Source organism: Rhodamnia argentea, chromosome 6, assembly GCF_020921035.1.
Source record: "Rhodamnia argentea isolate NSW1041297 chromosome 6, ASM2092103v1, whole genome shotgun sequence".
Lineage (NCBI taxonomy): Eukaryota > Viridiplantae > Streptophyta > Magnoliopsida > Myrtales > Myrtaceae > Rhodamnia > Rhodamnia argentea.
The window spans coordinates 13,097,344-13,110,058 of record NC_063155.1 but is presented as its reverse complement, the minus strand read 5'-3'; the positions used below and the strand labels follow the sequence as shown (position 1 = coordinate 13,110,058).

The window sequence follows — 12,715 nt, the reverse complement described above, 5'->3', positions numbered from 1 at the left end:
AACCGTGGTTATTCGATGAAGATAGAGGTAAAGAAACATTGCAGCTTTTGCAATTTTGACTTTTACCCTAGATGTTTATTTTATTGAAAGTATCCATCATGTTTCATAGAGATATCCAAAGAAGTCAATTGTTCCATAATTTATTACATTCCTCTCATGACAAACTGTGCATGTCGACATAATTCTTATCAAACAACTAATTTGTAGCCACAGACGAAACATAACTTATGAATGGATCGGCACTATCAAGAAATTCTCGTTGTCATTAGTTTCCGTGTGAAAAGACGGATTTTTTCACGATGTAACCTCGATATAGGGATATACGAGTAATGGGGCACAAAGCAAAGTTTACATACTTTCATGTTTAGAACCTATAAATTATGAATAGGAGCAAAATGAAAAAGTACTATTTAAATGTTGATGGTGTTGTAACCTTATCAGCATCTAAATAACTCATCCCCTGTGAACAACTTGCTTCATTTGTTATCTTGGTCGGATTAGTGAAGATAATCAGTGTTTTTCTATCTATCCTAAAGTGAAATTCTCTTACTAGATTATGAAAGCAGAAAAAAGGGGTTTGAACCAGGTCGAACCAAGCGCAACCGATGCTGAAATATCCGGTTCAATGCGCTGATAAAGAAGAACTACCAGCTAGGTGAGCCCGTCACTGCAGTTTCACGAGATACAAGTGGGGAAGCGTAAGACGGGCGATACACTTCAACCCAAGCCCGTCTTTCACTGATTAACCAATTTTCTAAAGACTAAGGATAGACTTGGAGAACCAAACCTGAGATCTTCGGCTTGCAAATCAAATTTCGGTCCACTTGACCAACCCGCAGTCGTGCGCGCTATAGGTCAAGGAGCATTTTCATCTCCTCTAGGAGTTGATAGTTTTGCAGGTGGATCATTGTTGTCCTCCCAATAAACTCTTTGAATCCAACAGAAAGTAAAAGAGACTATGTATATACACATACCAGAATAGCTCATGCAGAATTCAATGTGCCTCCAGCTTTGGCCAAAAAATTGAGGCAGCATGTAAAAGATAACATACTCAGAAGTATGATCCACAGGGCTGGGAAAAAAAATTACCTTTTCCAATATGTCAAAAAAAAAAAAAAATCCTTCATATTCCATCATGTGTGACGGTCTGTCTATGTTAATATCTTATAGTATAGACTTTTGCAACAATATAAACCCAATTCTCTAAAAAAAAAAAAAAAACATCAATATCAAATTGCATCCCCATAGAAATGCCAAGTAACCAAATTTGGTCCCGTTAACTTTCCGTCCTATGTTACCGTCAAAGTCGAAAGTAACAATTGCACATGTAGATTACGTCCAAGTCCGCATCATCTTTAATTTTTCGGACTTTTTTCTTTCCCTTTTTTTCCTTTCATCTATCTTCTTTCATTCCTCTGCTCTCTCCACCATGAAATTTTGCTCGCAACCTCCATTGAAGCTCTGAAACCAAGCTTTCTCTACCCTCCTCCATCTCAGAACTAAGAAAGCAGCAGAACCAGAATCTCAGCTCCAAGACTCACGCTTTGTTCATCAGTTGGTGGTTTTGCACCATTAGTCGGGACACCAAACTTTTGCACCATTATATGAGTAGAAGAAATAAACGGTAAAGAATAATGATGACATATTTTGAAATGTAATTTTTGGTCATAGAGTTTCGCTTCCTAAAGCGTTACAGGCCGATCTAGCACACGTTAGGGCCTCCCTAGAAGCACATATACATACCCGATCGTATAATCCGATAACATTTCGTGATTCGTGCCCAGAAATCAAAATTCCAAGATGGCAATATCATCCCAAATCGACATTGAAGAATCTTTCAGCTCAAATGAACTTCTGCAAGTCTAAAGAATCTACCATTGGTTCTCTGTGTAAGATACATCTTCATGGTAAAATAATTTTTTTGGGGGGGGTTTTGGGGGGTGGGGGTTTGTTCTGAATCATAGTAACCAATTCAAGCAGCTAACATGACAGGCAATTTGCAAGTCTTGTTTCTTATCGATCCTCGAGATCAGAAGCAAGGGAGACAATAGCACAATCCAAGACAAGATAATAATTCTGATGATGGTGTATAATATAGTACAGCAAATGGTACATCAATCTGGTGTCTCTTGCATCCAGGGGGCATTCGACCTTGTATTATTTGGTCATGAATGCTCGAGAAACACAAGGCATGATTGTTATGTGCAATCTGAAGCTGCTACTATGATCACCGTAACCATATGTTCTATTAATATCTAGTTACCTAACCAAACCAGCGGACTTCCAGATGGGTGGAGAAGCTTTCAGTCCAGAAAATCATTAGATCTCCTTCACAAGGATATTAGTTCGGAAAAGTATGAGGGCACACCTGAAAAAGAAAGAAGTTTTAGAAATTGTTTTGCGCTTCACAATAAACCAAATTGACCATTGAGCGTCATGCAAATGACAATTCACTGGATGAATTGAAGTTTTATGTCTTTGGAAGAATAAATGCACCACATTGCACTAGTTACATGTTATGAAAAAGATCACCTATAGCCATACTAACCACTCTATTAAATACACGCACAAACATACATGTATGTATATTGACAACCACGTCTGAAAAAGAGTGGCTTATCACAATGTTTCCTCTACTCTACTAGGAAATTCAGATGTTACTGGCCCTCAATGGTAACAAAAAGCTCAAACATGCACCAGTATTTGCTTTCTTCGAACTCTAGAAACAAGACATTAAAAGATAAACCGGTGCTTTCATGATCAAGATAGCTTATCTACTCTTGTAGACCAATGTCTAATATTCTGGAAACTGATGCCGCTAGTTATTACACCCATCCGTCAGAGAAAGCAACCAGAAATACAGATATCCATGAATTTTTTTCCCTCATATTGCTTATCTGAACCACCTTTTCCAATATGTTGTGGCCTCAATGACATGCTGTTCTCTGTCATGTTAAAGGGGAATTTGATCAATCTGATGACACCGGCATACTATATAGGCGGACTTGAGTAAGATATATAGCAAAGTGCAAATTATCCCAATTTTTTAAAATTATATCCAGAGAGTTTTCGTGCTAGATAGGCCTTGAAAATCACCTTTTCTCAAGGTCTCTGACCTTTGAATCTTCAGGGTATAGTAGGTACCTCTTTTCATTAAGTTCCAAAGAAGACCTAATGAGATTAAACTTGATCATTCTTAAAACTTTCAGGGTTGTAGGAAAGGGAAAGTCTCACAGAAAAAGTTAACCTATGCATCTGTTTCTTTCCTAGGTCAAGAATTTAGGTCCTCAGTGGATCATTTAATTAGGAAAAAGAAAAATCATAAAACCATGCTAATCAACCCAGATGATGAATCTGCTTTTGTTTTAGAAAATTTACCTTACCTTTTATTCCACTGAATATTGCTGGATTATGTTGGAATAAGAACAAACAACAGTAGATGGCTTTAATTAGGGTTTCTAACTGTGCATGAACATTTCTAGGGTTTTTTTCTCAGCTTATAGCAAAGTAGCATCTCAAAAGTTGAACAAATGGTGATCATCTTCGACTCAGTTTCATCTCTCACCAAATGCTCGATGATGCCTCGCTAATGGTGAATGTAACCAAACGCGAAGGAGTGGAGGTCGTCAGCGTCCCGGAAACTCCACTGCCTGTTGCTTGCTTGCATATCCACAGAAGAGATCGAACCGCCGGAAGCCTCCTCAAAGCTCCCAAAGGAGATGTTCTCCTCTAGGACAAGCGAATTGTCATATTTATTCACTGCAGAGCTTGAATCCATCGACCCGTTTTCATAGTGAGGCATTGTGTTCACATTGCTCATGTTCTGTAAACTGAACTGATGAGGCAAATTATTTGGATTTGCCATGTGCAACCAACTTTGCAAGTCGAGGACTTCGTTTGAGATGACCTTGTTTCCAGAATATTTCTCGTTAAGGCTCACTCTCGTGGAAGATGGGGTGCAAAGGCTTTCAGCAGCTTGCTCCTTGAGAGAAGCCAATTGTGCTTGCAAATTGAAAACCTGCAAGGGTTGTAATCAAGCAAATCATGAACTCCCTCAAACTAGGGTTTTCGCTCATCAAATCAGAGTGGGCATCGCAATTATATGCATATCACCGCATTATATGAGCAACCTGTTGTTGAAGCGCGAAGATGTGCGAGATGCATCCGTAAATGGGGTCTTGGAGCCGCGCCTGAGCCTCGTATGAGATGGTCACAGCAGCTTCACACCGATCGCTCACAGGGAGGTTTGCGAGGAGCTTCGACACATTGCTTGCACCAAAGACCTTGTGAATGGCCGCAAAGTGCGTCGCACCTTGCTCGTGGCAGAAATACGGGGCAAACACGCAGCCTCTCACGCATTTCCTCCTCAAGAACTTACAAGCACCACAAGGAGAGCCAGAACCAGTCATGGTTGATCCTTGATTAATTCTTTGCAGTGGGTTTTTTTTTGTGGGGGAAGGGAATCACTGATTTTTTTTTTCTTCGCTAGCTATAAGCTCTCCAGCTTTTGGGAAGGAGGCATTGATCGCCATAGTTTATAAACACTTGAGGAAGAGGGAGGGGAGTATATTTTAATGAATAAAAAATATCCTTTTGTCGTCTTAATGGGCTGCAAATTTCATTTATTTAGCACTTTACTGTCATTAAGAAATAGAAAATCCCTTTCATCCTCCTCCGTCCTAATTTTTATTATACCATGAATCTGCCTGCCATATGAAATTGCGTATAGGCGCAGCCTTAAACGACAAAAGAGCCAAACATAAACCGAACCCAATTGCCCATTCTGCTTGATGATTGGGTTCATCGACTATGGAGCTGGAGCACATTTTTTCATGTTTCTTGTCCATTTGCGTGAAGCTTCATTTTACCGGCAGTTGCTTGCTGTAACATATATTTGAACTAGGTTCATTGAGGTGAAAAGAATTTCTCCATAAACGTTGCCGATCGATATCACGTGTGAAAAATTGTAGACGTAGGACAATTTTGGAATAGTATTGTGTTTGGGACAATAATTCCTCTTGAATTTATTAGATGTATGGATCGAGGTTTTTTTATTACATCATACACGATAATCCGAGCACAAACTAAAAAGTTCTTTTCATCCTACATTTACTAATTAGAAGCTTGTTGGTTCCGAGGTAATTATTGAGTCATGTTGTCCACCATTCTTGGTCTGAAGGGATTTCTTTCGGCCAGTTTTCTAAATGGTGGGTTACAGACACAGACATCACCCTCCTTTTTATTTACTTAAGTTTACATATAATCTATTAATAAGACACATGACTGGAGGAAATTTCGTCCGGCCAGTGATGGGAGTAGATACAACCATTTCCAAAATGTAGAGATTTATATTATGTTGTTGAATACTCACTTTGCAACCTACTAAAGCATGCGAGCTTTACAGGGTAGTTTCTACAAAATCCATCGCACGTCCCAAAAATAAATGTCGGACTAATGAAATGGAATCTTCATGAAAGCAAAGACGTTGGAGTTCTCAATTAATTGTCCTTAATTGCATCTTCTCGCGTTTTCTGGTCACAAAGTTTGAGGCCCCTCGCCATTTCCATTATTCGATTTATTTTTAATCTTACTTTTCTTTTGATATTTTTCCAATGGCCGTCCTTGGGCTTGGCCGGTTTCTGACAGCTCCATTAGTCGTTTGACGAAATGAACATTTGTTTTTCTCATCCTTGTTTAATTTGAGTTCAGAAGCCACTAAGTGAATTTGAAAAAGAATAAATGAAAGTCTTATGCGTGTGTAGATATCAAGTAAATTCTTCATGCGATCCATAGAAAATACCCGCTTTGGTATCATGAATGTATGTGTCAATATAGGAAATATCACCGTTTTCCGACATTTTAAGGTTTTAGCAATAATAGTTTTGCACTCAACTTGAATCTAAAACTAGAGTTATTTAGCGGTTCCGAGTTTGATTTCTCGTATCCCTTTTACTCTGTCATAACCCTTTTTAAGGTACACCTCAATAATAGGGATGAGTGGAGTTCCAGATTCCATGAGGTTTCATACAAGTTCCACCTCTACTTGTCGGAACAAATTTCTCATTTTTTAGAATCCAAAACCTACCTTTGCATACCCTAAAACCCGAACATACCTTGTCTGCATACTTTGAAACTTGTGAGAACTTGGAACCTATCCTATCACAAGATCCAAGGTCGATTTCAAAGTCTATCTAAGTTTCGCATGTATTCTTAATTAAACGATTATGGTGAATCATCACCTTTAATGATAACTACTTGCTGCTATACTCCACTGACTACAACTCATATTTAGTTATACGAAGAATATGAAACATTAATAAAATAAAAGTCTCAGTTATAAATATCGCCGAAAATAAAAACTTAGACTAGAAGTTCCAGATTACACAGTCATCATCAAACAATGGAATACTGCAGGATCACGTGAAAATTTATACCAAGAAAAACAAAAACAAAAAATTATTCCCAATTTCAGGTTCTACTAAAATCTACCCATCGAAATAGGTTATCAAATTTTTGAAACCTAGAACCTGCCTAACATACCTTGAAACCTAGAACCGGATCGGTTCCCACCGGTTCGATTTTTTCGGTTCCTGATTCTATCCTGAAACCATGCCCACCCCTACTCAGGAAACCCATCTCATGTTTTAGTTTAGTGCGACTTCTTGGCAGTTAACTTCTTCTACTATGTCCATCAGCTCAAACTCCGGATGTGCACCCGACAATGGTCCCGCCACAATAATGAACACCTCGAGTGGACATGATCTAATGAAGAATAATTCTTGACATAAAGCATGGCGTGGACATGAAAATTCTTGGTTGGATGTATCTGGGTGAGTGTTGCATGGTTGATGGCATGTGAAGGTGGGACTCTCTCGAGCAGCAGGTACACCTGTTCGTGCGTTTTTGATTGCGTGGGGCTGTTCCCATACGATGTGTATCGCTGATCTAACCAAGAACCCACTCGTGTGCACTAAAGTTAAGCAAAGAACAAATCCTATAAACAATTGAATCAGTGCCATTCATATTTGGTTCAATCATTATAGTAAACATCGATGAGAATCTGAGCAATTTATAATGCAAATTGGTACTGATATGTGTCAAAGGCAAATTATTTCAGCGGAAAGAGCCACATTTGTTTAATGGGTAGGTCGTATAATCGCCAAAATCTTAAGATGAGTAATGACTGTATTTATAAGGGGAAATAGAACTTTCTGCTAGATGATTCCCATACAGCTTTCTAAGTGAGAGCCAATCAAAATATAGGGTTTTTTGGCCATGCCACTGCGATGTTGGTACTATATGTTGGCTTTCCGTTCCACGGTTGTATTCAAATGAGAGTAATTTAAAGCGCAAATTAAAAAGGTTATCAAGACAAGAAAATAGAAAAGAAAAAAATAAAAAATAACGGGAGCATCTGAAAAATGAATGGCACAAAAGATAGTGACAAGGTAGAGAGAGAGAGAGAGAGAGAGAGAGTTTGTTTTCTTGTGCACTTTGAAATGTTTTAGGGCTAGTAGGTCAAGGCTTGTCTAGCAATACGGCTACTATTGGGATTAACTAATCACTAGTATAATCCTTGATCACTATTGTGTCACACATAGGCACCAACATGTAGACCTTGGCCCAATGTGAATTTGGCCCCACGTTCAACCCCAATAATAATGACACCCCAACTTAAACACACACGTCCTATCAGTTCCTCCTTGCAGCTCCTAAGATATAATTTGATTGTTCAAGCCCCAAAGAAAAACTAGTGAGGGCTAGCTAGCTCTTACAAGCGAGGGGGAACAAAATGCTAAGGCAGCTTTTGGTTTATTTGTGAGAAATTAATGAGGAGATTATGAGTAATGACCTGTGAAAAGCAGGTTCCTCGGTACTATAATAGTGTTTGGAAGTCATCTAATCATGGAGACTAGAATCACTTTTGGCTAACAATCTTGTTAACCTTATATTTAGTCCATCATACAAGTATACAGGAATAACAATTGCTCGGTTGTGTTAGGAGGTGAGAGTAGAAATCTGAAACATTTATCTAGGAACATCGCCAAGAGGAAATCCAAATCCAAGCTCGTCAACATATCCAAATAGACATATATTCACTTAAAAGTTTAAGCCAATTAAAAGTATCAATTACTTTACACCACACCATTTTTTTGATGTGGAACTTCTTTAACATAACTAATACGTATATGCTAACAATCTTCCCCCAACGTTAGATTTGCTCTCCCTTAATTCAAATACCCTTCCGCATCAAGATATCTCAACTTAAATCTCTATTAACGTTTGATTTCATTCTTGGTCTCTTTCTCCAAACTAAACCATGAAGTTTGCCATCATGCCCATGTTCTTACACTGTAACGTCCACCGCCCGTAAACCGCATTGGTCACCAAATTTCTTCTTTGAGATATTTGCCAAACAGCAAAACAGTTTGGGGCCTACTAATCTACCATTAGCTTTGATATCATTAGATGGGAGCGGAGAGCAAAAGTTTGATACATTCACCTAGGGAGATCGCCAAGAGGGAGCCCAAGTCCAAGCCTCTTAACATATCTAGTTAGATCCACCTTCACTCAAAAGTTAAGTCAATGAGTTTTATGCCAATAAAGATGTATTAACTGCATCACATCCATTCTCCGATGTGGTACTTTTATAATACAATTCACACATGCAATCTAACAAGTTGGGTGATGTTAGAAGCCCATATTAGCATAAAGTAACAGAAGTGCCAAAACATAGATGAATTAGAATCGACTTTGATTGATTGGTGAAACGATTAGGATCTTGCGCTCCAAGAAGCATGAAATCCCATGTTCAATTTCTACTCGGTGAAGTCACTTTGGTCAAGTTATGGGGAAACAACTGTTACACCTAAATAAGAAAACAAGAGGGGTGAATTCTTGCTTTTTTAAAAAAAAAATGCACACCAATTTTGTAGAATTAACACCAACAAAAATTTCGCTTATGTGCGCAAAATGACTTAGCAATACAAACAACAGAAATTAAAGAGTTAAAGGAAAGAAAATTTCCAAACGAGTTTTATTTATATTTGTTTGTGTGAGCCTACTCCTCTCTTCAAGCTTAAGCAGTCAAAATAGGCTGAATTCAACCAGATATGCCAACAGTACCATACCGCCTTGTTAAAAGTGTAGAACCTCTTTCTTCTATAACAATCCCACTAGTGGATGCTCCAATAGTCGTTATCACGCTTTATTCTCACGGCATAGTAAATCCAATCTCTAAATTATGAACTTCACCTAAGTATTTATAATGAGTTCCTGGCACATTATATCATCTCTCACTTAGATAAATAGCTTCACTCTAATTATAACTACTTATCTCTTGTGGTTACAAACGGGTTTGTCACTTTTGCTAACATTTAGTGACAGTACTAAATTGTTGTGCGTACTTTCTTCATATTTAAGGATCTCGTGTATTGGGATTTGAGGAAATCACACCAACTGAAGCTTTTCAATTCTAATTTTTCCAAGGAAACTTAACAAAGAATTTTAGAGGTTTCCTTGAAAAAATATTGAGGTGGAGAAACGGACCAGTTAGTTTTGAAATATGACAGTAGGGTTAACTCCTCTTTTCCATTCTTCTTGTAATTTCCATCTTAGTTGAACCTCAGCTAACTAGTGCAAAAGCATGTCGCTGATGGTTATGATTAGCTGGATTTATTCACAATCATGACCATGCATTGCCTCCATGTATTTCTATCCAAATGACTCGGGAATTATCATCAAAATGTTAGGTGTATCTTATTATTAAAATGAGTTAATATCACGAAAAATTGCAAATTGAAAGACCCATGAGAAATTTATCCCAAATCAATTTTTTTATTACTAAAAACTTCAAATTGGTACACATGTGATAAATCTACCATCTATCGGCTTCCGTCAAATTTCACCATTAAATTGTTGACGTGGATGACACATGTGACTTGATACGGTGACATGGAATAAGTCTACAAGAAAATCCCATGAGATTAATACCACGAAAAACCCCAACTAGTATATTTGTGACAAATTTACTTGAAACTGGTATATTAATAATAAATTTATCCCAAACTCATACATCGGCGACAAATTTACTCAAATTAGTACATTTATGATAAATTTGGCCCAAACTAATTTTTGCGGTCACAAAAAACTCAAATTTGTACACTTGTGATAAATTTACCCCAAACTAATTTTTTTTATCACAGAAAATTCCAAGTTGGTATACGCATAACACATTTATCCTCCGTTAATATTTCAAAATAGGGCCAAGTTGTGATGTGCAATAGAGTTTATTGTCCGGATTTATCTAACTTCGCCTTTAAAGTCTTTTAGGGCAATGCGCCTTGTACTTTCTTTTTTGTACTCCTGAATTTTTTTTTTGGACATTTCCTCTCGACAAACCCTACTTCTTCCCGTCGTCACTTCCACCTTGCTTGGTTGCGAATCTTGGGTTTATGTCGTAGGTTTCATCTTGTCAAGGTAGGAAAACAAGAGTCTTCCATTCCATGTCCCGTTCGAGACTCTATGTTTCTTCTATGTTTTTGAGAACCTCCCTCTCTTTCATTTTGTTTGATCTCTTAGCCAAAGGAATGAAAAAAGCAATAGAGGATCGAAAAGTTCAAAAAAGAAAGTGCAAGTCACACTACCCTAAAGATTGTTAGAGAAATTTGTATAATAAACTCAATTGCACATCACAGCACGGCCCTATTCCGGAGTATTGACGGAGGATAAATATGTCACGCGTGTACTAGTTTGGTTTTTTGTGATTGTAAAAATCATTTTGGGGTAAATTTATCACAAGTTTACAAGTTTGGGACTTTTTGTGATTGAAAAAATTAGTTTAAGGTAAATTCGTTATAGGTATACCAATTTGGGATAAATTGATCTCTAATGTACTCGTTTGGGATAAATTTGTCACAAGTGTATCAATTTGGAAGTTTTTCATGTATTAACCTTATGGGATTTCCACATAGACTTAGTCCACGTCACCATACCAAGTCACATATTTCATCCACATCAACAAATTTGACGGTGATATTTGATGAAAGCTAACGGAGGGTAGATTTATCACATGTGTATAGTTTGAATTTTTCGTGATCAAAAAATTAGTTTATGGATAAATTTGTTATATGTGTACTAGTTTGGGGTTTTCATGATATTAACCCCAATAAAATTTACACCAATCAATTTTATGGTATCGCTTTTTTTTTTTTTTTTTATGGCGAGAATACTACTTTAGGTAGTAAACCTATAGTCACTAAAGATTTAGATCCACTATATTTGTGGGATAAATTGACATCTTATATTAATTCCCTCTCAGTTATTGATATATCAAGAACCAATATTTAGAGTAAACCATGTCACAAAAACAACTGATCTTGCTAAAACATCCTCGTCTTTAACAAAAATCACACACCCTGATCCCTAATCCGAAATCTAGCTCATGTCTCTCCCTTTTATATCAGGCACCACCAACCCGCCCGCTGCAACCTCTTGCACCTGTCGTCACCTCGTGTGAGGTAAACACCGACAGCCGCGACACCGTCACTATCCTCAGCCCTCTGCTCACGTGGCTCTCTCTCTCTCTCTCTCTCGAGACAATGGAGATCGTGGCCTCCAGGATGCGGCTCGCACGGAGGATGCCTGCCTCAGGCGACCTCTGATCCATGGTCAACTCTGAGAGAGAGAGAGAGAGAGAGAGAGAGAGAGAACATGAGCCCCGGTGAGCAGGCGTGCACCAATGGTGTTAGTGTTGGCCAAGGTGTAAATTTCTGCGGTGGAGTGGCAGAGGTGCAAGCGCTAATTGTGTGATGGAAGTATGAAAAGGCCAAGGAAGAGTAAAAACAGAAAGAAAGGAAAAGAAAAACGAATGTAAATAAAGATACTAAACAAAAAAAAAAATTGAGGATGACATATCTCACCTGTTAATATTTAATGCGTTGACCTGTCCTCTCCATCGAGGTAAATTAAAGATGTAAACTTACCATCTAATATGGAGAATATGAATATACCTATGACTAAAATAATGGAGTTAATAAAACGAAGTAAAAAGAGTTTGAATGGGCAGCTCAACCTAAATACTATTCTCATCTCATGATGTAGAGAGTTCAACTTACGTGGTACCTATAATCAATATGCTGGACTAGTGAAAATGGGTTATAAATACATTTCTTAACCTATATTTGATGGGTTGAATTGTTATATGAGTTTATTATATTCAATAAATATATTTACAATGGTAAAGCTCAAAATAATATGGATGTTAAATGAGTTTATCACTTATTTAGACTCAATTCACATTTATGACTCTCTTCACTCCCTCTTGCCCTCATTCGATCTCATGTTCACCATTCCGCATTTGAACTCATCTTGTCTATGAGTTTTTTTTTTTTTTTTATATTTGGTTAGATATGAAAGCGTTTTAATAATATGGATCGGATTTGGTATATGTTGGGTATATATCGAGTCGGCTATGAGTCACTAGATTTATATTGCATGAAAATAGGTCAAATCAAGTTAAATTGATCAATTTGGTTCGAATCATTTTCGAACTGTTCCATTTGTTTGACGGGTCTACCATTTGTATATACGATTGTTCTTAACCTTTAAACCAACCCATAAGTTTGAGATCCAACATATTTAGCATGGGATGCACCAGATACTAACAGTTGGGATCAATCTAGGGTTCGTGCCCCAAATGCATGTGATAGTTTGT

The 12,715-nt window shown here is 37.6% G+C and overlaps 1 protein-coding gene across 1 annotated transcript; it reads right to left on the bottom strand.

Moving 5' to 3' along the window:
• Positions 1–2,072: 2,072 nt before the first annotated feature.
• LOC115728230 (LOB domain-containing protein 29-like) lies at positions 2,073–4,494 on the bottom strand. The gene is made up of 3 exons (XM_030658570.2): positions 4,131–4,494; positions 3,566–4,018; positions 2,073–2,368 (listed from the first exon to the last, which is right to left on the bottom strand). The coding sequence occupies exons 1-2, from the start codon at positions 4,407–4,409 to the stop codon at positions 3,587–3,589; spliced, it is 711 nt and encodes a 236-aa protein (XP_030514430.1). The 5' UTR covers positions 4,410–4,494; the 3' UTR covers positions 2,073–2,368; positions 3,566–3,586.
• Positions 4,495–12,715: the final 8,221 nt, after the last annotated feature.